General features: G+C 44.8%; 1 protein-coding gene across 14 annotated transcripts in view; it reads right to left on the bottom strand.

The window, feature by feature from the left end:
• The window catches only part of chl1b (cell adhesion molecule L1-like b), a 1,240,677-nt gene that overhangs the window by 644,527 nt on the left and 574,579 nt on the right, over positions 1-21,571 (bottom strand). For all 14 annotated transcript variants that reach the window (XM_086001404.1, XM_086001409.1, XM_086001398.1 and 11 more), the window contains one exon: positions 2,398-2,503. In XM_086001404.1, the coding sequence (XP_085857530.1) occupies positions 2,398-2,503 (106 nt within the window). The remainder of the gene's footprint in view (positions 1-2,397; positions 2,504-21,571) is intronic.

Here is a 21,571-nt window from a genome sequence, read left to right as displayed (position 1 = left end):
CTATCTTGGATAATACGCCTGCCTTTTCCAAATTCTCCAGCTCTGCCTCGACTGCTGGATGAATTGCGTATGGCACCGGCCTTGCCTTTAAAAACTTGGGAAATGCCGCATCTTCCACTTTTATTGAGGCGGTGATGCCTTTCAAGGTTCCTAGTTTCTGTTGAAACACTTCCTTGGCGTTGGCCAAGATGTCTTTTAATTGTTCAGGTGTGACGTCATCATCATTTTTTTTCTTACTGGTCACCGTCAGTGCCTGAATGGAGTGCCAGTCTAAACGTATCTTCCTGATCCATTCACGTCCCAACAGCGGTGGACCACCATCTTGCAGAACATATAAATACAACTTCTGTCTTTCCTTGCCGTTGTATACAACAGGCACCCTTATTTTCCCTTTGGGGTATACTTTCTGCCCCATATGTTTTCAGGATAATGGATGTGTCTTTCAAAGGTACATGTGGAAATAGCCGCTCGTAATCCCGTCGACTTATGACGGTCAGAGCTGATCCTGCATCTAGCTCCATTTTAACTGGGGACCCCGTTATCGTGAGGGTAACCCAAATTGTCTGGTAATCTTCTTTGGCAATTACATTATGTAATTTGAGACAGCTTAGTCTCTTGTTTCCGGAGTCGCTTCACTCTTCTGGTCTTTGGAGCTACTGTCCGTCATCATTTGTACCTTCCTGTACTTTTCCTTATTGATTTTTTTCCTGTCCGTGGATTTTTTGTGTCCAGATCGGCATACACTTGCAATGTGTCCAGTCTTTCCGCATTGCCTGCATGCTTTGTCCTTGAACCAGCAGTCCCTCTGGTCATGAGTGGATCTGCCGCAGTGATAACATCTCTCGAAATCCTGTGTCATTTCATGGGTGCCGAAGTCCTGTGTATTTTGCTGTATCTCTGCAGCTCCTCTTGCGGCTGCTTCGTATGATACAGCCATACTGAAAGCCTTGTCCAGTGTCAAATCTTTCTCAGAAAGTAGCCTTTTCTGTGTTCCTTCACTTAGGAGACCGCAGATGAATTTGTCTCGAAGAGAATCTGCCAGTCCTGCCCCGAATTGGCAGTGCTTTGATAGCTTCCTTAATTCAGTGAGGTAATCAGCTTTACTTTCATTCTTGTGCTGATTCCTCTTGAAGAATTTGAATTGTTCCGCTATCAGCAGCGGTGTTGGGTTGAAGTGCTCCTGTAGGGTATCAACAATCTCCTTAAAATTCTTGTCCTTTGGTTTGGCTGGAGTGATGCTGGAGTGATTAAGTTTCGTAACAGCCTGTATGTCCTTGCGTCCATTAGATTTAGAAGTACTGATGCCTTTTTATCATTTTCTATTCCATTTGCTGTGCAATATACCTCCACTCTTTCCACATATGTGGTCCAATCCTCTATATCATTATCGAAAGCATTAATATTGCCAGCCTTAGGCGTCCTGAAAAAAAAATGGCGCCTCCCGCGCTTTCCTTTCTTCCCTACAGAAAAAAATGGCGCTTCCCGCGCTTTCCCGCCGCTGCCGCTGCTGACAACGCTGTTCTCCGCGGTTTTTATTTACATCGTTTTTTTCAATAGGTGGAGACTCATTCCCACCAGACCTGGGACTTTTCCCTCCCTCTGCTTGGTCCAAACGCCGACCTGCTTTGCAGCGCCGGGTGTCTCCCGAGTGCTCCCCCCTCTGTCTCTGTTTGCCTCCGCCTTCGCTGCTCGGCCCCACTGCAGAGCCAGCCGATGGAGCCCCAGCCCGCCGCCCAGGAAGGATTATTGCAGTACCTGCCACCAGCTCGGCTAGCTGGTGAAACCACAGTTTTTTTTTTCTTTCTTGTTTTTCTTCGACTTTCGTCTGAGGAATCGATCTCCTTGAGGTGCTGCCGAATTGCAGGTAAGTCTGTTTCCAATTCGTCGCCACTGTTGTATCCGTGTGTTAATGGAGACACGGAATGCAGGAGTAGGTTTCACAGGTGTTTACTGAACAAAGTCTGGAGGTGAACTAACAGATACAAGACAATATACAGGCTTATATAGCCTGAGTGGCCATTACCGGCATTACAGTACACAGGGGGCTCTTAAAGGCACATACACCACAATCACTAAAACAGATTATCTGGCCATTAACACATTGCTGTTTATGGGAGCTTGTTGTGTGCAAATTGGCTGCCGTATTTCCTGCATTACAACAGTGACTACACTTCAAAAAAGTACTTCATTGGCTGTAAAGCACTTTGGGACATTCGGTGGTCATGATAGGCGTTATATAAATGCAAGTCTTTCTTTTTCTTTTATAGGCATGTGTCAGGTACAAAGCCTTTAGTCAGATAAATATCTAACACAGCAAAATAAACACAATTTTGTTCACTAGTAATTCAATGCTCTAAACAAAAGCCATAATACAAACGCACAAACGGAAATACTTACTGAGGTGCTGGATTTCCTCTGGCTTCACACTTGATAATGAAATCATCTGTTGGATATACAACGTGCCTCTTGGGTGATTGGTCTGTTATGGTTGGAGGCTGCTGAACTGGAAAAATATTTTAAAGTATATAATTACTTAGATTTCAATAATTAAATAAAAAGATCAACCATAATTCAAAATCCAATAACCACTCCCATTAACAGCTAAATAATTTTGTCTGAGGTTTATGTGAGCTGAATTCAAATACCATATGCAAAATTGAGGCATGAGAGGTTAAGTTGCAGAAGCTGCTGTCATAGCTGAAACATGGTAATGAAGTTTTAATGAATATTTTTATAAATCCATTTCCCAGAGTTATCACTTACAGATGTATGAAAATAATTTGAAAAAGCTGCCTGTAATGTTACGATCATTATAATTCTCAGAACTATTCCCTGCATTGCATACAGAATTAAAGAATATTGGAGGAAAAATTGAGTCACGCCCCCTTCGGGGCGCTTACTTCGCCGGGGCGCTACTTTTAGCGCCCTGGAAAAATTAGCACCCCCCCCCCCACGGCCAAAATTGAGTGATAGTGCCCCAAGAGGGAAGCGGGGCACTACTGGAAGCGCCCTGCCTCCCTCTTGGGTGCTGTGAGGGAATATCGCAGCGCTACATGCAGTGGTATTGCAGGTCTTCCTCCCCTTCTTAAAGAGGAGAGGCCTTGCGCAGCGCGACCCGGGGCCCAGCTGGGCCACCAGCGATCGGAGTGCCAGCAAAAGAGCCCGGCACTCAAGAGAAGTGCCAGGCTCATGGAGCGCAGCCGGCACTCCGCGGGGGGTGGGCGGCGGGTCAGGAGGCCAGGGACGGGAGCGGAGGCAGGTGCTGGCAGGTGGCCAGCAACAAAAATGGCCGCCCTGCACCTCACCTTTAAATAGCGCCACCCCAGCCACAGGTAGGCCCCCGACCCCATCGGACATACCGTCTGGCAATAAGTCAGGGGGTGCTACCGAAGATTGTGGCCGGGGCGCTGCGCATGGTGATGACGTCATCGCTGGCGGCGCAACACCACGGGGCGCTAACAGTTAGTACTGCCAATAACCTCCCGCTAAATTTCGCAGGAGGGTTTGGCGGTGCTGCGCCCGGGCACTAGTTGGGGCGCTAACGGGAGGCGCAAAGCAGCCAAATTTTTCCCCAATTATTTCTTAGCTTGGGTTTATTTTTAAAACCAAAGATTATGGTAGAGAAGATTCACGTATAAGAGCTGATTTCATACCTCCAGAATACCTAATACCTGTATTTTTATTTTATTGGAAGTGCTCAGTCTAATGATAGTTATACTGATACATGCGCTAAGTTTTGACAAGGGAAATGACAGAGCTCCATTAATGTACATTAAAATGTACACATAGCATGATTTACTGGCCTGCTCTACTGCCATTGCGTTTCATTTCAATTAAAAACCGTTGAAAAGTGACCATGCGCAGTGCCCCGGCCGCGATCTTCGGTAGCACCCCGACTTATCGCCGGACGGTATGTCCGACGGCGTCAGGGGGGCCTACCTGTGGCCGGGGCGGTGCTATTTAAAGGTGAGGTGCAGGGCGGCCATTTTTGTTGCTGGCCACCTGCCAGCACCTGCCTCCACTCCCGTCCCTGGCCTCCTGACCCACCCCTCCACCACCCCCCCCACCTCCGCAGAGTGCCGGCTGCACTCCATGAGCTCTTTTCAATCAGCTGATGATTGTACAATGGAGGTACAAGAGGCAGTGAAAGTTTTTTCTAAAATAAAGTTAAATTAAACGGTCGATTAAAGGCTTATTTAATTTAATTAATTTATTAAAAGATTTAAGAATTAAAGGTTGTACCAACTGCATGTTTAAAAAATGGAGGTTAGACCGGTGCTGTTAGTGTTATGGTGCACTTTTACAGCCAGCACAAGGAAAATCATATTACAGCATTTGCACTGATGGTACAGTTCCACTTTGATTAAATATGGGATAAATAAATACTTATTTTAATAATACATTTAAAAATGGTAAAGGCCTTTCAGGTTTCCGCTTCTCCATTAGTACGTATGATCAATCAATACAGTAAATGTTTATCCACCAGATCACAAGATAATAACAGATGAGGAAGGCCATTTGGCTCATCTTGATTCATCCATCCAGAGGTCCTAATGCCCCCATTGCAGCATTCAATTGTTTCTTAAGTGATTCCAGGGTTTTTGCCTCCACAGCTCTATCTGTTGATCATTCATTGTATGAAGGAGGATTTCCTGAAAGCTGTCTTCATCTGGACCGTTAGGTCTACTCCAACAGTTCAATCTTTTCTATACCCTTAATAATCTTATATACCTCTATAAGATCACCTCTCAGTCACCCCTCTTCCAGGCTGAAAAGCCCAGGTTTCTCCAATTTTTCCTCATAATTCAGACTCCTGACATGGAGGGGTCAACCTCTTAGCTCTTCTCTGCACCTCCTTCAGCAATTGAAGGTCTCTTGTTCCTTAACAACCATAACTGGATGCAATATTCTGGGTGCAGTCTGATTAGAGCACTATAAAGTTTGATCACTACCTCTTCTGGTTTATCTTCTATTGTTTTGGCTATGTAGTTGAACATCCTATTGGCTTTGCTGATTGCTGCTCTGCATTGGTCATAAATGTTTAGCGTCAAGTCCACTAAGACTCCTAGGTCTCTTTCAACATCATCCTTAGCTACATCAACATCATTCACTGAGTATTAGTGTCAGCTATTTTTTCTTCCTATGTGCAGCATCTTACACTTGTCTGTATTAAATTTCATCTACAATTGTTTTTCTCGGTTACATATCTTGTCCAACTCATTCTACAATTTATGAGATGTCTGTTCCAATTTCATTAACCCTCCTAGTTTGGTGTTATCTGCATATTTGACCACATTGCCTTGAGTTTCTGAATCTGGGCCATTCATGTAAATTAGAAACAGTAGTGGCCCCAGCACTGAGTATTGAGGCACCCCACCGAGTGCATCCCCCCACTCTGACAATACTCTTCTAACGAGTGCTCATTGTTTCCTATCCTTCAAACAGTTTCTTATCCATTCCCAGGATTCACCCTGCATCCCCACAGCTGTGCATTTAATTAATAGCCTTAAGTGTGGACCTTTGTCAAATGCCTTTTGGAAGTTGAGCTACACAATGTCTTAGGGCTTACCACAGTTCACTTGGGTTGTCAATTCCTCAATGATGTTGATGAAGCTGGTCAGACAGGATTTTCCTGTGTGAATCCACGCTGACTGCTAATAACTAGATTACTGCTGCACAGATGTTACATTAGTTAACTCCCAACAATCAATTCTATTATTTTCCATGGAATGGAAGTGAAACTAATGATCTGTAGTTGGCTGATCTCCCATGTCTGTTTCATCACCATTTTTGAATATGGACGTTATCCTGTTCCCAATCTCTGGTACCTCCGTAGTGTTCAATAACTCCCTCATGAGGATAGTGCTTCACCAATCTTTCCCCTAAATCAGCACTCTGGGATAAACACAATCTATCCCTGTGATTTAATTGTCTTGAGCCCAATTAGCTTGTCTAGGGCTTCCATCTCAATCCCTTTCAATTTGTTTCTGCACTGATTCTGAGTGAGCTCCTCCCCCTTTCTCCCAACAGAATTTGTACAGGACATTTTTTCTCTTCACCTTACTTATCATTTGTTTGTTAATCCATTTATAGCATTGTTTGCTTAAATCTAGGCTTCTGGGTTTTGGGAATGTACTTATCCTGCATTCTCAGCATTATACCTTCAAAGGTTTTTCATTTCTTTTTACTGAAGGGTTGAACATCATCCATCAATTTATTTGATTCAGTTGTTTCCTCATTTCATCAAATTTAGCTCTTCTGCAGTTATGTATCTGGCTCTTGGTCCTAGGAATTTATGACTCCCAGATATTAAACTTTATAATTCTGTAGTCACTTTCCCCCAGCATGCTATGACTTCCATTTCCAGCACATATTCTGGGTCATTAACAAATACCAGATCAAGATGAGCAATGCTTCCCATGGCTTTCTTGCTACACAGGATCAAGAAGCAGTCAAACACTACATCTGGCAACCCTGACTTGAGACAACTTGGATTTTCCCAGTTTCTTTTTCATTGATTGAAATCTTGCATTAAAATAACTTCCCTGTTCTCACATACCCATCCTGCCATTTCACTGAGCAAATTGTCCTTCGTTTTATGCTGACCTGGTGGTCTATAGCATACCCCTAGTGTTAGCTCATATTTTTTAGCATTTGCAATGTCTATCCAGAGTAATTTAATTTGCATTTTCCACCTCTCAGAATCAATTTCTTTTACCTCTCAGAAGTCTGCCATATAGGATTACATAGTGGCCTCCTTTTTTGTCCACTCTGTCTTTTTGAAACACTCTGTACACCTGAATGCTATAGTCATTTTGATCCTCTAGATTTAGCCATATTTCTGATATTCATACCACATCATAGTCCCCTACTACTCCAGTTCAGGCACCTTATTTTAATGCTTCTAGCATTCATATAAACATATCTTATTATAGATTTGCCACTTCTCACATTCCACAGTGTCTGCCTATCCCTGGTTTCTGATTCACATGTCTCTCTCTCTCTAGGTATTTGGGTCCATACCTACCTTTTGATTGCCTTCTACCCTACAGTCTGTCTTGTCCGGGATCCTTTTCCCTCCATACCTTCCCCTATCCACCTGTCCAGTTTAAATGATTTCTTGTCGTTGCCTCATTGTTCCTCGCAAGTAAATTTGTAACTTGTAATTTAGGTGTAGCCTGTATCTCCTGTACCAGTCCTTTCTACTCTGGAAGGATTTACAGTTATTCAAGAAGGCTAGCCTCTCATTTAATGCCACAATTTTTTTGATTGTGCTTTACAAAGAAAATATAATCAATGGTCCCAAAAGTCCATCTTTCATAGTGACTGGGCTGCATTATTATATTGTATATGTGTACACTTGTGTAGTGAAACAAATACTAAAGCAGTGAACTTCAATTTTGCTCTCAATGCAGAGAAAGGCTGATCACCTCAAAGCACATAATAAGGGTTGACATGTATATCAACAGAAAATACTGGAGTATTAATTATAAATCAAACCTACAAAGAGACTGAGGTCACCAGAACCTTTGGGAGGAAGACAAGTAAAATTAGCAAATAATAAAGGAGATGAAGTGGGGCTATAATTATTTTCAGGCAATTCACAGTCTCAAAAACAAGAAAGAAACCGTTTCTTCTGGGATAAGAGACAACAGTAGAGTGCTAGGAAATGCACACAAAAAAGGATCAGTGACAATGAAAGGATAAGAGTGGCTATGGGAGGGGATGGATTACGCAATGAGTCTCTTCTATGATACATAGAAACATAGAAACTAGGAACAGGAGTAGGCCATTCGGCCCTTCGAGCCTGCTCCGCCATTCAACGAGATCATGGCTGATCATTCCAAACCCTAGCACCCGGTCTCTACACCGATAACCATCCCACCCAAGCCCTATCCCCGTAACCCCGTAACCCCACATATTTAATCCCCCCTAACACTAAGGGCCAATTTTTATCATGGCCAAGCAACCTAACCCGCACATCTTTGGACTGTGGGAGGAAACCGGAGCACCCGGAGGAAACCCACGCAAACACGGGGAGAATGTGCAAACTCCACACAGTCACCCGAGGCCGGATTTGAACCCGGGTCCCTGGCGCTGTGAGGCAACAGTGCTAACCACTATGCCACAGTTCTTCCTCCAGCCTCAGAATCCTGCATGACTCAGGTTCCTCATAGTGTTTATAAATTACTGAGCTCAACAGAGGCACTCCTATAAGTATATCTGGAAATCACATCACTTGGAAAGAAACTTAATGATCTGAGGTAATTGGTCTCCCACTCATAATGGTCACTTGTCTTTATTGCGCTTTTTTTAATGTCTTTCTCAGATATCAATGTACTGCAAATATTCTCAAAAGTTATGTTCACCTACAACAATTTATATAGTTTTGGAACAACCCTGTAACTGTTTCAATAAAACAATTAAAAGATGAAAATATGCATCTGCTCATTTGAATTGGCAAAGTTACAAAATAATTTTCTTCGTTGCTGGGATGTGGGCATCACTGGCAAGGCGAGCATTTATTGCCCATCCCTAATTGCCCTCAAGAAGGTGGTGGTGAGCTGCCTTCTTGCACCGCTGCAGTCCGTGTGGTGAAAGTACTCCCATAGTACTGTTCGAGAGGGAGTTCCAGGATTTTGACCCAGCGATTATGAAGGAACGGCGATGTATTTCCAAGTCAGGTTGGTGTGTGACTTGGAGGAGAACTTGGAGGTGATGGTGTTCCCATGCGTCTGCTGCCCTTGTCCTTCTAGGTGGTAGAGGTAGTGGGTTTGGGAGGTGCTGTTAAAGAAGCCTTGGTGAGTTGCTGCAGTGCATCTTTTAGATGGTACACACTGCAGCCATGGTGCGCCAGTGGTGGAGGGAGTGAATGTTTAAGGTGGTATATGGGGTGCCAATCAAGTGGGCTGCTTTGTCCTGGATGGTGTTGAGCTTATTGAGTGTTGTTGGAGCTACACTCATCCAGGCAAGTGGAGAGTATTCCATCAAATTTCTGACTTGTTTAAGCTGGTCTTTTGCCAGTCTTTTGTGAGATATTAAGCAGATAATGTCTTAATTAGGCTAGTAACAAAAAAAGTTATTGGGCTAGAAATTCACCTTTGCGCCTCCGGGGGCAATACCGGGGTGCTACCGGCTTTGCGACCAGGCGCGGCGATAGTACCGACACCCGCGAAATTGACGTGGCGGTTTGTGGCGGCGGTAACCACTAGCACCATGATCTCCTGGGTCCGGAGATCGTGACATCATCTGGCTGCGCAGCGCCTCCTGATCCCAACTTTGGTTTCCGCCCCCTGCAGCATCGCTGGCCGATAACACCGACAGCTGCAGGAGGTGTTGTTAGGGAGGCCGGCTGCTTGGGGAGTGGTATTTAAAGGTAAGGCCGCTTGTGTCAATGAAAAATTTGTTTTGATCCTTTAAGTTGTTTTTTCAACTTTTTCCTATGCCGCGATTGATCAGCTCTGCACTCTGTTAGAGTGCTTGGGGCTGCTCGTTGCCGATCGCGGATGCCATCGGCGACGAGGGACATCGATTGAATGCAGAGCCTGCAGCAATGGCCCTTCCCTTTAAGGGAGGGAAGGAGTCTCCATTCCCAGCAGCTCTGTACTCGAGATTGGGCAGTGCTGCACCGCTACTGCCTCTCTTGCCAAACTTTAGCATTCCAAGGGAAGTGGTAGCGCTTGATTTGGCCCTCCACTTCCTTCCTGGAGCGCTAAACCCGAAGTTCACATTGGATTCACTGGCGTAGCATCCGGCGTTTCTTTTTCATTACCACTAAAGGTATCGCCCCAAACGGCAATACTCAATTTCTCCCCCATTATGTCATAAAGTTTTTCTTCTCAGTCTTCTCCATCAATAACACTTGCCATGGATAGAAACAGGGCAAGTCGATAATATAATTTTATGGTATAGAAGTTCATTGAGTACATGACACCTGACAATAATGGATATTCGTGGTACATTAATTTTCCCTGCTAGCCTCAACATTGGAAGTAATCAGTTGCCACAAAAGGGATGGTGTTTAATCATTGTTTGTAAATTAATAGAGAATGGGGAGTAAAGGGAAGAGGAGGAAGAGGAAAAGAAAGGCAAAAGAGGTGACAAGGGCAAAGAGAGGAAGGGCAAGGGGAGAAAGAGGGCATGGAAAGGGAAGAATAGCAAAGGGAAGGGATACAAGATGAGGGGAAAGGAGGAAGGTCAAGGTAGGAAGAGGAAAGGAGAAAACAAGGAGTAGAATGAAGAGGAGGAGGAAGAGATGCCTCAGATAGGGCTCAGTCCTATACTCACTGAAACACTATTCCAGTTTGATGTTTGTATAATTCCTCCCCATTAAATATCACACAAAGAAACCTGTTTTGTTGCAATCATGCCTTCACTCAACCATTCATCTGAATTTCCACCAACTCCTTATGGCTGGTCGTGGTAACATTTCTGGCACATACACTAGAGCAACACAAACAAGCAGTTAGCCTTCCAAGCAACTGTTTTGCGTACAAGAGGCCCATTTTATAGTAAAATCTAATTTTTGCAATATAGTAACTTCACCAAAATAGGGGTTTCACAGTATCTTGGAGCCTACTGAGAGTTTGGTATGAAACACAGGAAGCAGCAGATTCAAATTAAATTTTAGTAAATCCTCAGCTCAACTTAAATTGCTGCATTCTTGACACTGATTCAATGATGCTGCTTTAGCCAGGCTAATCTTTAAAAAAAGACATCAATCCTCATGCTGCCTTTGAAAATCAAACACATCTCAAAAATATTGTTAGGAAATTCCATGACTATGCAGACATAGATGATTTGAAGAGAGATACAAGGTTTATTAAATTGAAGTGCATTCCACTCTTTATGGATTCTATGGTGTAAACATTGCATAAGAATAGCAACCAGATTGTTGCTTGTGGGTAGCTGTTTAACTGGAAGAGGACTGTCATTCTGTTCGGTAGATGGGAAAAGAATTGCATATTGCAATTTTTCACCATAAAAGGGAACTTAAATGCAGTTTATTAGAAACATGCTCCATTGTAATTTTAAAGGGATCTTGTTATCTCACAACATACAAACACATTGAGAGTTCTCTAAAAAGACTACCATCTGCTTCAGAAATGCTCTGTTATCACCATTTTGAGAAGGACACTTATCAAGCCATGTACAGAGAGGAATGCGTAATTCTACATTTGGTGCACTTCTTTAAAGTTTATGCTTCAGCACATAAAGGGCTAATATCTGCTTGTTGTAGTAGGAAATGAATGATTTCCAGGGTGCAACTTCAAAACAGGCATTTGTTAAGTAAGAGGTTTCTCCTTCAGAGGAAAATCCAACACTTATCTGCCTTGTTCTGGGAAGTGCATCTCCTTACTTTTGACCACGGTTAGACCAGCAATTGTATAGCATCCAGTTACTGCTGTGCTGCATGGGTCAACATGTTCGTCCATTAGGGAGAGCGGTAACAACTTTTCCATGCCCGCTACCAATTTTGGAAATGGGTTGAAGCAGTTATTGCGGGAAAAAAAACAATGAAGAAAATTAACTGGGGTTGCTGAAGCAGCAGTTTCCATACATTACTGTCATTTAAGTCCAGCACAGAGGCGGCACTAATGGAACCAACTCTGCCAAATCGAGCAGTAGTACAACACTGAAGGCTGGTGCAGCAGAACTGTCCCCCAGCACGAGCCAACAGCATGAGGAGAGGGGAAAAAGTTTAATCAGCCACTTTGTTACATGCTCTCACACATTAACTTCACAGTTCGCAGTTGCAAATACTAAACACTACCGAATGGGGATATACCTTGCTAATAAAAATAGGAATAGGGAATGGAAAATTCAGGAAAATCTGATCAGGAATCATTTCGATTATGGACTGTTGCAAGTCAAGATGAATAACCGGTTGTTATAATATACTGGTGTGGCTGATACCATACTAACCTAGTACCAATAGGAAAGAGACTACAGTCTTTCACATTACAATTTTAGGATACAGTAAATTACCAACCATAACTAAACCTGTCTTTCCATTTTTGCCACATAAGCAACTATTACCATTATACAAACCATGTCCAATCAGAAATATCTGTTATGATGAGAACACAGGGTATGGTAGTCTAGGGGTTATAGTACTGGGCTAATAACCCAGAAATCATGAGTTCAAATCCCACCACAGCAATTTGTGAAATTGAATTCAATTGCTAACTTGTAGGCTAGTACCAGAGAAACATCCATGAAAGTCTCTAGTATGGAGCTTGCCAGGTCTAGCCTGCATGTGAAAGTCCTCAACATAGACTATGGAATCTAAGACGTCTCAAAATCATGGGAAACTCTTACTGATCACCATCTGCTGCCTCCCCACTCAACTGATGAATCAGTACTCCTTTATGTTGAACTTGGAGGAAGCATTTAGGGACACAAGGGCACAGAACATATTCTGAATGTCCACTGACTGAGTAGACTGCCAACTGGGTCTGTGTCAGGTGGTGAAGGAACCAATGACAAAGTAACCTATTTTACCTCGTCCACACCAACCTACCTGTTGCAAATATGACAGCACTAGTAGATGTGAGCACCACACAGTTCTTATGAAGACAAAGTCTCATCCTCACTCTATGGATATCCTCCATCGTGTAAAATGGCATTACCACCGTGCTACAGGGGATGGACTAAGGGTAGATCTAGCAACACAAAACTGAGCATCCAGCAGCGTAATTGTATGTAACCTCAACCAAGCACAACCCTCACTCCTTGATCACCATTATAGTAATCTGGGATGTTATGATTAAGGTTATCCACCAGGTGGTGCTGTAGCCAATGCTGCTGCTAAGGTCAGTGGTTTGCTTCCTGTTAAGGTCAGAGGTTTGCTTCCTGTCAAGGTCAGCAAAGGTGGAATGCCAGGATGCAGGCATGATGTTTGTTAGAGACTCTGTTTGTTTAATAAAATAATCGTACTAGTTCCCAAATATCGCCTCTTCGAGTTCTTGTTCCTCTACATGGATTTATCACATTTGGCGATGAGGTAAAAAGGACCCTGGATAAAGAAGAGAAGTCTGCCAGGACTTTTAAACACCAAAATCATGAGCTGAAGTTAGCTACCAGTTGGAAGAGAGCATGGCTGCCACGGTAGGAACGGTTTCCGCTTTTGATAGTCAAGCACAAACCTGGGAGGAATACTGTGAAGTGTTGGGTTATTTTTTTGAAGCAAATGAAATAAATGATGCCGGAAAAAGGAAAGCCATTCTGCTTAGTTCAGTGGGAAGCCAGACCTACAGTTTGCCCAGGCAGTCTATAGTAGTAGTGGCGGAAGCAGAATTTACAGGATAAACATCCATCCATTTGGAATGTGCATCAATGATTATGAGGAACATCTTCCCCATGAATGGACCCGCATAATCTAAGTGCAATCTTCTTCATGGTTTATCCGGCCACTCCCAGGGGTGGAGAGGAGCCGCTGCTGGTGCCTTCCGGTGTTCCTGAGAAGTGCTGCATGTCTTGACTAGATTTTCTATCTCCTCATCTAGCTTTGGCCACCACAAGTAACTCCTAGCCAAGGCTTTCATATGCGAGACCCCAGGATGACACTGATGTAGTTGCTCTAGGATAGACTGCCTGCGTCGGAGCTTCAGTAATCAAGGGCTACCGGAAATCGTGGTGAGTGAGAATGCCACTTGTTTTGTGAGTACAGAGACAAAAGAGTTCTTGAGAAAAAATGGCATAGTGCAGGTGACCTCGGCTCCATATCATCCGTCCTCGAATGGACTTGCGGAGAGAGCCATACAAACATTTAAGGAGATGATGAAAAAAAGTGCAGAAGGGAGTTTAGCAGCCAAAGTGTCATGGGTTCTGTTCAGCTACAGAATAACACCTCAATCCACCACAGGACTCACTCCTGCTGAGATGTTATTAGGTCGTAGACTATGCTCCACTCTTGACCTTGTCCACCCAGACCTAAAAAGGAAAATAGAAAACAGACAAAACAAACAAAAAGAGAACCATGACAAAAGAACAAAGAGCCGAAGTTTTGGAGAAGGAGATGTGGTCCTTACCAGGAATTTCAGTTATGGGCCAAAGTGGATTCCTGGCTTCATAGACTCAATGACAGGTCCAGTATCATACAAGCTCATGTTGGGAGATGGTAGGGTAGTATGCAGACATGTAGATCAGATACTTCCCAGTCAAGGGGAAATTGAAATGAAGGTTCCAGATGCAATGACTGAAGACAGGGTTGCCCCCAGTTATCCAAGTGCATCTGTGGTGCCACCACCAGAGACAGAGCCAATTCCACAGGAACCTATTCGTCAAGAGGAAACCATCGTTGCAGAGTCAGATACTCTGAGTACTGCTCAGGAGCAGCTGGTGGCTTCACCACAAACAATCAGGGACTTTACTGTTAGACGTTCACAAAGGGCTCGCAAGCCACCAGAGAGATTGATACTGAACTGTTAGATTTGTCAAGAATGGAACATGATGAATGGAGACTCCTTATGTGACCCTCAGGAATGGTTGTTTGTTAAGAAATTCATACTGAAATCTTAAGGGGGGAGGGATATAGTAATCTGGGATGTTATGATTAAGGTTATCCACCAGGTGGTGCTGTAGCCAATGCTGCTGCTAAGGTCAGAGGTTTGCTTCCTGTTAAGGTCAGAGGTTTGCTTCCTGTCAAGGTCAGCAAAGGTGGAATGCCAGGATGCAGGCATGATGTTTGTTACTCTGTTTGTTTAATAAAATACTCGTACTAGTTCCTAGATATCGCCTCTTCGAGTTCTTGTTCCACTACATGGATTTATCACAACCATCAAGCCAGAAGACCAACCCTGGTTAAATGTAGTGTAGAAGAGCATGCCAGCAGCAGCAGGCACACCTTAGAATGAGGTACACACCTAGTAAAGCTACTACACAGAGCTACTTGCATGCTAGATACCTAAAGAAGCAGGCTATAGACAGGGCAAAGCTCTGTACTGCCACAACATCCAGTTGAGAACTAACAGCAGGAGGTGGCTCCATGAACATTTTCATCTTCAACCATGGTGCAGCATTGTTAATGCTGCACCATGGTTGAAGATGGAATATTTGCAAGTGTCTTCAGCCAAAAGAGCAGAGTGGATGATCCTACTCAGCCTCCTCCAAAGTCCCCACCATCATAGATTCCAGTGTCCAGTCGATGTGCTTTGGTCCACATGACATTAATAAGAAGCCAACTGCAATGAACACTGCAAAATGCGATGGGCCTTGACAACATTCTGGCTGTGAACGAGAGCGAGCTGCTCCCTGGCCAAGCTGGTCCTGTACAGCTATGATGCCGGCACATACTTAGCAATATTGAAGCATCCCATGCCAGCCTATAGAAGTATCTGGGTAACATCTAGGCTTGGGTAACATCTAGGCTTGGGATGACCAGTGAGAGATAACATTCGCACCACATAAAGGTCAGGTAATGAACATCTCAAACAAGAGAAAGCCCATCCATCTCCCGCTGACCTTCAATGGCACCACCATCGCCGGGTCCCCTACTGCTCACATCTTGTTGGGAGGGGGAGGGGGGTGGGCAGATAAAGGGGGGTTACTGTAGCGTATGTACCTTTAAGAGGAACTATGTTTTTGAAGCCCTTGTATACTGTAGTACCAGTAGTGACCACTCGGGTATATAAGCCTGTGTAGCGTCTTGTGTTGTTAGTTCACCTCCAGACTTTGTTCAGTAAACACTTGTTAAATCAACTCCTGCATTCCGTGTCTCCATTAACACACGGATCTAACAGTGGCGACGAGTTAGAAACGAACTTACCTGCAATTTGGCAGCACCGCAAGGGGATCGATTCCTCAGACGAAAGTCGAAGCCAGAAGCAAGAAAAAAAAACTCGAAAACGAGGGCCAGGCTTGGTCTCCAGTCTGTGGTTTCCCCAGCTAAACGGGCTGGTGGCAGGTAGTGCACTGATCCTTCCTGGGCTGCGGCGGGCTAGAGCTCGATCGGGTGGCTCTGCAACAGGGCCGGGCAGCGAGTCGGGAAGCAGAAGCAAAGAGAGAGAGAGGGTGGAGCACTCAGGGCGCGGCTGGTGCTGCAAAGCAGGTCGGCGTTCGGACCGAGCAGAGGGAGGGGAAAGTCCCAGAGGGTCCGCTCCACGATGGGAACGGTTCTCCAAGTAACGGAGAAACTATTGAAGCGATATATAAAAAAAATAGAAATACCGCGAAAAGCTGCAGGTCGCAACGGGAACCGTGGAGAACAGCGTTGGCAGCAGCGGCAGCGGCGGGAAAGCGCGGGAGGCGCCATCTTAACTCGGCGGGGAAGAAAGAAAAGCGCGGGAAGCGCCATTTTAGATTTTCATGATGCCGAAGACTGGCAATATTACTGCTTTCGATAGTGATATAGAAGATTGGACCATATATGTGGAAAGAGTGGAGGTATATTGCAAGGCGAATGAAGTAGCAGATGATAAAAAGGCATCGGTACTTCTAAATCTGATGGGCGCAAGGACATACGGGCTGTTACGAAACTTGATCACTCCAGCCAAACCGATGGACAAGAATTTTAAGGAGATTGTTGATACCTTACAGGAGCACTTAAACCCAACACCGCTGCTGATAGCGGAACGATTCAAATTCTTCAGGAGGAATCAGCACAAGAATGAAAGTAATGCTGATTACCTCACCGAATTATGAAAGCTGTCAAAGCACTGCCAATTCGGGGCAGGACTGGCAGATTCTCTACGAGACAAATTCGTCTGCGGTCTCCTAAGCGAAGGAACACAGAAAAGACTACTTTCTGAGAAAGATTTGACACTGGACAAGGCTTTCAATGTGGCTGTATCATACGAAGCAGCAGCAAGAGGAGCTGCAGAGATACAGCAAAAGCCACAGGACTTCGGCACCCATGAAATGACACGGGGTTTCGAGAGATGTTATCGCTGCGGCAGATCCACCCATGACCAGAAGGACTGCTGGTTCAAGGACAAAGCATGCAGGCAATGCGGAAAGATGGGACACATTGCACGTGTATGCAGATCTGGAAAGAAATCCGCTGACAGTAAAAAGGTCAATAAGGAAAAGTACAGAAAGGTACAAATGATGACGGACAGTAGCTCCGAAGACCAGAAGAGCGATAGCGACTCCGGAAACAAGAGACTAAGCTGTCTCAAATTACATAATGTAATTGCCAAAGAAGATTACCAGACCATTTGGGTTACCCTCACGATAGCGGGGTCCCCAGTCAAAATGGAGCTAGATACAGGATCAGCTCTGACCGTCATGAGTCGACGGGATTACGAGCGGCTATTTCTGCATATACCTTTGAAAGACACATCCATTGTCTTGAAGACATATATGGGGCAGAAAGTATACCCCAGAGGGAAAATAAGGGTGCCTGTTGTATACAACGGCAAGGAAATACAGAAGTTGTATTTATACGTTCTGCAAGATGGTGGTCCACCGTTGTTGGGACGTGAATGGATCAGAAAGATACGTTTAGACTGGCACTCCATTCAGGCACTGACGTTGACCAGTGAGAAAAAAAACAATGATGACGTCATACCTGGACGATTAAAAGAAATCTTGGCTAACGCCAAAGAAGTGTTTCAACAGGAACTAGGAACCCTGAAAGGCGCCACCGCCTCAATAAAAGTGGAAGATGCGGCAATTCCCAAGTTTCTTAAGGCAAGGCCGGTGCCATACGCAATTCGTCCAGCCGTCGAGGCAGAGCTGGAGAATTTGGAAAAAGCAGGTGTGTTATCCAAGGTAGATTGGAGCGAGTGGGCAACACCCATCGTCCCGGTCATGAAGAAAATGTTGAATAATGATAAATCTGAAGAACAGAGAAAAGTTCGCATCTGTGGGGACTTCAAGGTGACTATAAACCCGATTCTTCACACGGTGCCGTATCCTCTTCCGAGGATAGAAGATATTTTCGCCTCACCATCCGGAGGGAAACGTTTCACCAAAATTGACTTAGCACAGGCATATCTACAGATGGAGGTTGAGGAGGCCTCTAAAAAGTATCTCACAATAAACACACACAAAGGCCTGTACCAGTACAATCGACTGGTTTTCGGAGTGGCATCAGCTCCGGCTATCTGGCAAAGAGCTATGGAGCAAGTCCTGCAAGGGATTCCAGGGACTCAATGCTACCTAGACGACATCCTTGTAACAGGAGAAAACGACAACGAGCACCTTGCCAACTTGGAGCAGGTGCTCACGAGGCTGAGAGAACGGGGCCTACGAGCAAATCGCCCCAAATGCAAATTTTTCCAGAAACAAATATCATATTGTGGCCATGTCATTAACGAAGAAGGGTTGCATAAGTCACCTGATAAAATTGAAGTGGTCGTAAAGGCCGCAGCACCTGAAAATGTCTCACAATTAAGGTCGTTCCTGGGATTAGTAAATTACTATCATAAATTTTGACCAAACTTGTCGACCGTTCTACACCCGCTTAACGCACTGCTACAAACGGGAGTAGTTTGGAAATGGAGCGAAGACTGTAAACGTGCCTTCCATAAATGCAAAGGCTTGATCACGTCCAGGGAAGTGTTGGCTCATTACAACCCATCACTGCCAATCAGACTGGCGTGCGATGCATCCCCTTACGGCGTGGGAGTGGTATTATCGCATAGATTCCCTGATGGCTCGGAGCGGCCGATAGCTTTTGCGTCACGCTCATTGAACTCAGCTGAGCGTAACTATGCCCAGATCGACAGGGAGGCACTCAGCCTGGTGTGGGGGGTGAAGAAATTCAACCATTACCTACACGGACAAAAGTTTACCTTGTTGACTGACCATCAACCCCTCGTCTCCATATTCAACCCTAAAAAGGGCGTTCCCATTATGACAGCGCAAAGGCTACAGAGGTGGTCCCTTTTCCTAGGGGCACACCAATATGACATAGAGTACAAAGGAACAAAACAGCATGGGAATGCTGACGGGTTATCGCGCCTACCGTTGCCAACAGTGGAAGAGGCGCCTACAGTGGACTCAGTGGAGATATTCCACTCGACCATAGTGGAATGTCTACCGGTGACAAATTCTACCATTGAAAAGGAAACGCGAAATGACCCGACTCTCTCACAAGTCTACGATTTAACGGTGAAGGGATGGCCAGCACATGGCGAACCACTGTTGCCAGCATTCTCGCAAAGAAGAGAACAGCTGTCAGTGTGCCGAGGAACCTTGATGTGTGGATCCAGAGTGGTGATTCCACCCAAACTCAAGGATAAAGTGCTAAAGGAGCTTCATGAGGGGCATCTGGGTGGAGTGAAAATGAAGAACTTAGCCAGAGCGTTTGTGTGGTGGCCAGGTATCGATGGAGACATCAAAGAAATGACCAAGAGCTGTCTAGGATGCCAGAAGGTCCAAAACGCCCCACCACAAGCCCCTTTACATCCATGGGAGTGGCCCTCATCTCCATGGCAAAGGGTACATATCGACTTTGCTGGTCCATTTATGGACTCAATGTTCTTAATCACGGTGGATGCACACTCCAAGTGGCCGGAGGTAATAAAGATGTCCTCCACCACCACGGAAAAAACCATCACAGTATTAAGGACCATATTCGCCAGGAATGGGCTGCCTGAACAGATCTGTTCTGATAATGGACCGCAATTTGTATCCGAAGAATTCAGGAAGTTCTTAAAAAACAATGGGGTTAAGCACTACACGTCCGCCCCATACCATCCCGCCACCAATGGATTGGCTGAAAGGTTTGTCCAGACCTTCAAGAAGGCCATAAAGGCCATGGGTAATGAAGACATAAATCAACAACATAAGGTAGATAACTTCTTGTTTGCGTACAGGAATGCAACACATGTGGTTACCAACCAAACCCCCGCCATGATGTTTTTCAATAGAAGACTAAGATGCCGGCTGGATTTGGTCAAGCCAAACGTCAGAAGGGACGTAGAGAACCGGCAATTTGAAAGCATGAATGAAAGGCCAACTAGAACCTTCCAGATAGGTCAACCAGTTTTGGCCCGGGACTACCGTACCGAGAAATGGCAGCCTGGAACTATTTGCACACGACTAGGACCGCTGATGTATACCGTGGACATTGGAGAAAGCATAATAAGGTGCCATGCTGACCAGATCATAGAGTCATCCGAAAAAGGACAACCTACACCACAACTCTATATGCCTAGTGATGAAGCAGAGATACCCATAGTATCTACCTCCGATCCGGTGATACTGGAACCAGATGAACCCGACACTAGCATTGAAGCCGAATCGACCTTGCCAAAAGAACCTACTGCACCACCGAGGCGTTATCCGGACCGAGTCAGGAAGCCTCCAGAGGGACTGAATTTGTAATTAACTTCAGCAAATGTGTATGTTATTGTTCTTGTAAAAATGTTATGTACTATTTATCTAAAAGGGGAGGAATTGTAGTGTATGTACCTTGAAGAGGAACTATGTTTTTGAAGCCCTTGTATACTGTAGCACCAGTAGTGACCACTTGGGTATATAAGCCTGTGTAGCGTCTTGTGTTGTTAGTTCACCTCCAGACTTTGTTCAGTAAACAGTTGTTAAATCAACTCCTGCTTTCCGTGTCTCCATTAACACACGGATGTAACAGTTGCCATTGACTAGAAGCTTAACTGGACCAGCCACATCACCGTCATGGCTATATAAGAGCAGGTCAGAGGCTGAATACTCTAGCAAGTGGCTCACCTCCTGATCTCTCAAAGCCTCTCCACCGTCTACAAGGCTCAGGTCGTGAGTGTAATGGAAAACGAATCAGTTGCCTGGATGGGTGCACCTGCAACACTTATGAAGTTTGACACCATCCAGGACAGAGCACTTCATCTGATCAGTGCCACTGATAATGGGCTCAGTATCTAGCCCCTCTGCCACAGGCACACTGTGGCTGCATTATGTACTGTCCACACAACTTCAAGTCCAAAGATGTTGACGTAATATAATGTACAGTGGCCTTTGCATGAATGGAATATTGTGTGTGTTTCATGGTCACTTCCTCTGCAAACTGTACAATACTTCTCACCTCATCAAAAAGTGCTTGTGGTGGTGCTCTTTAATCTCCATGTCTAGTAGCAGTACCACTGAGCAAGGTGACTCATCTGTCTGTACAAATTATTCAAGGTGATGAGATCAGCAGCACTGTGGAAAATCAGGGCAAGTACAGCTCTCTATTTTCCAATGGAACACTGGAGGAAATGTGGTCAGGACTGCATGAGATCACTGCCCTCATCCACTCTCTCTTTTACCTCATCAAAAACCTCAATCAAGTTAGTCAAAGACGATTTGCCCTTAACAGATCGTGCTGGCTCTCCTTTATTAGTCCATGATTATCCAAGTGGTTGTTAATTTTCTCCAGATTATTGTTTCTAAAAGCCTCCCCACCACTGATGTTAAACTGACTGGACTGTAATTGCCAGGTTTTTTCTTCTCCCCTTTTTTGAACAAAAGTGTAACATATCCAATCCTCCAGTCCTCTGGCACCACCCTGTATCTAAGGAGGATTGGCAGATTGAGGCCGGCACCGCCGCATTTTCTACCCTTACTTCCCTCAGCAACCTAGAATGCATCCCATCGCACTTATCCACTTTAAGTACTGCCAGCCTTTCTAGCACCTCCTTTTTATCTA

Source organism: Somniosus microcephalus, chromosome 11, assembly GCF_052327205.1.
Source record: "Somniosus microcephalus isolate GS21.2 chromosome 11, FLI_Smic_1.0, whole genome shotgun sequence".
In the NCBI taxonomy this organism is placed as follows: domain Eukaryota; kingdom Metazoa; phylum Chordata; class Chondrichthyes; order Squaliformes; family Somniosidae; genus Somniosus; species Somniosus microcephalus.
The sequence above is the reverse complement of the archived record's forward strand: the minus strand, read 5'-3'. Positions and strand labels throughout refer to the sequence as shown.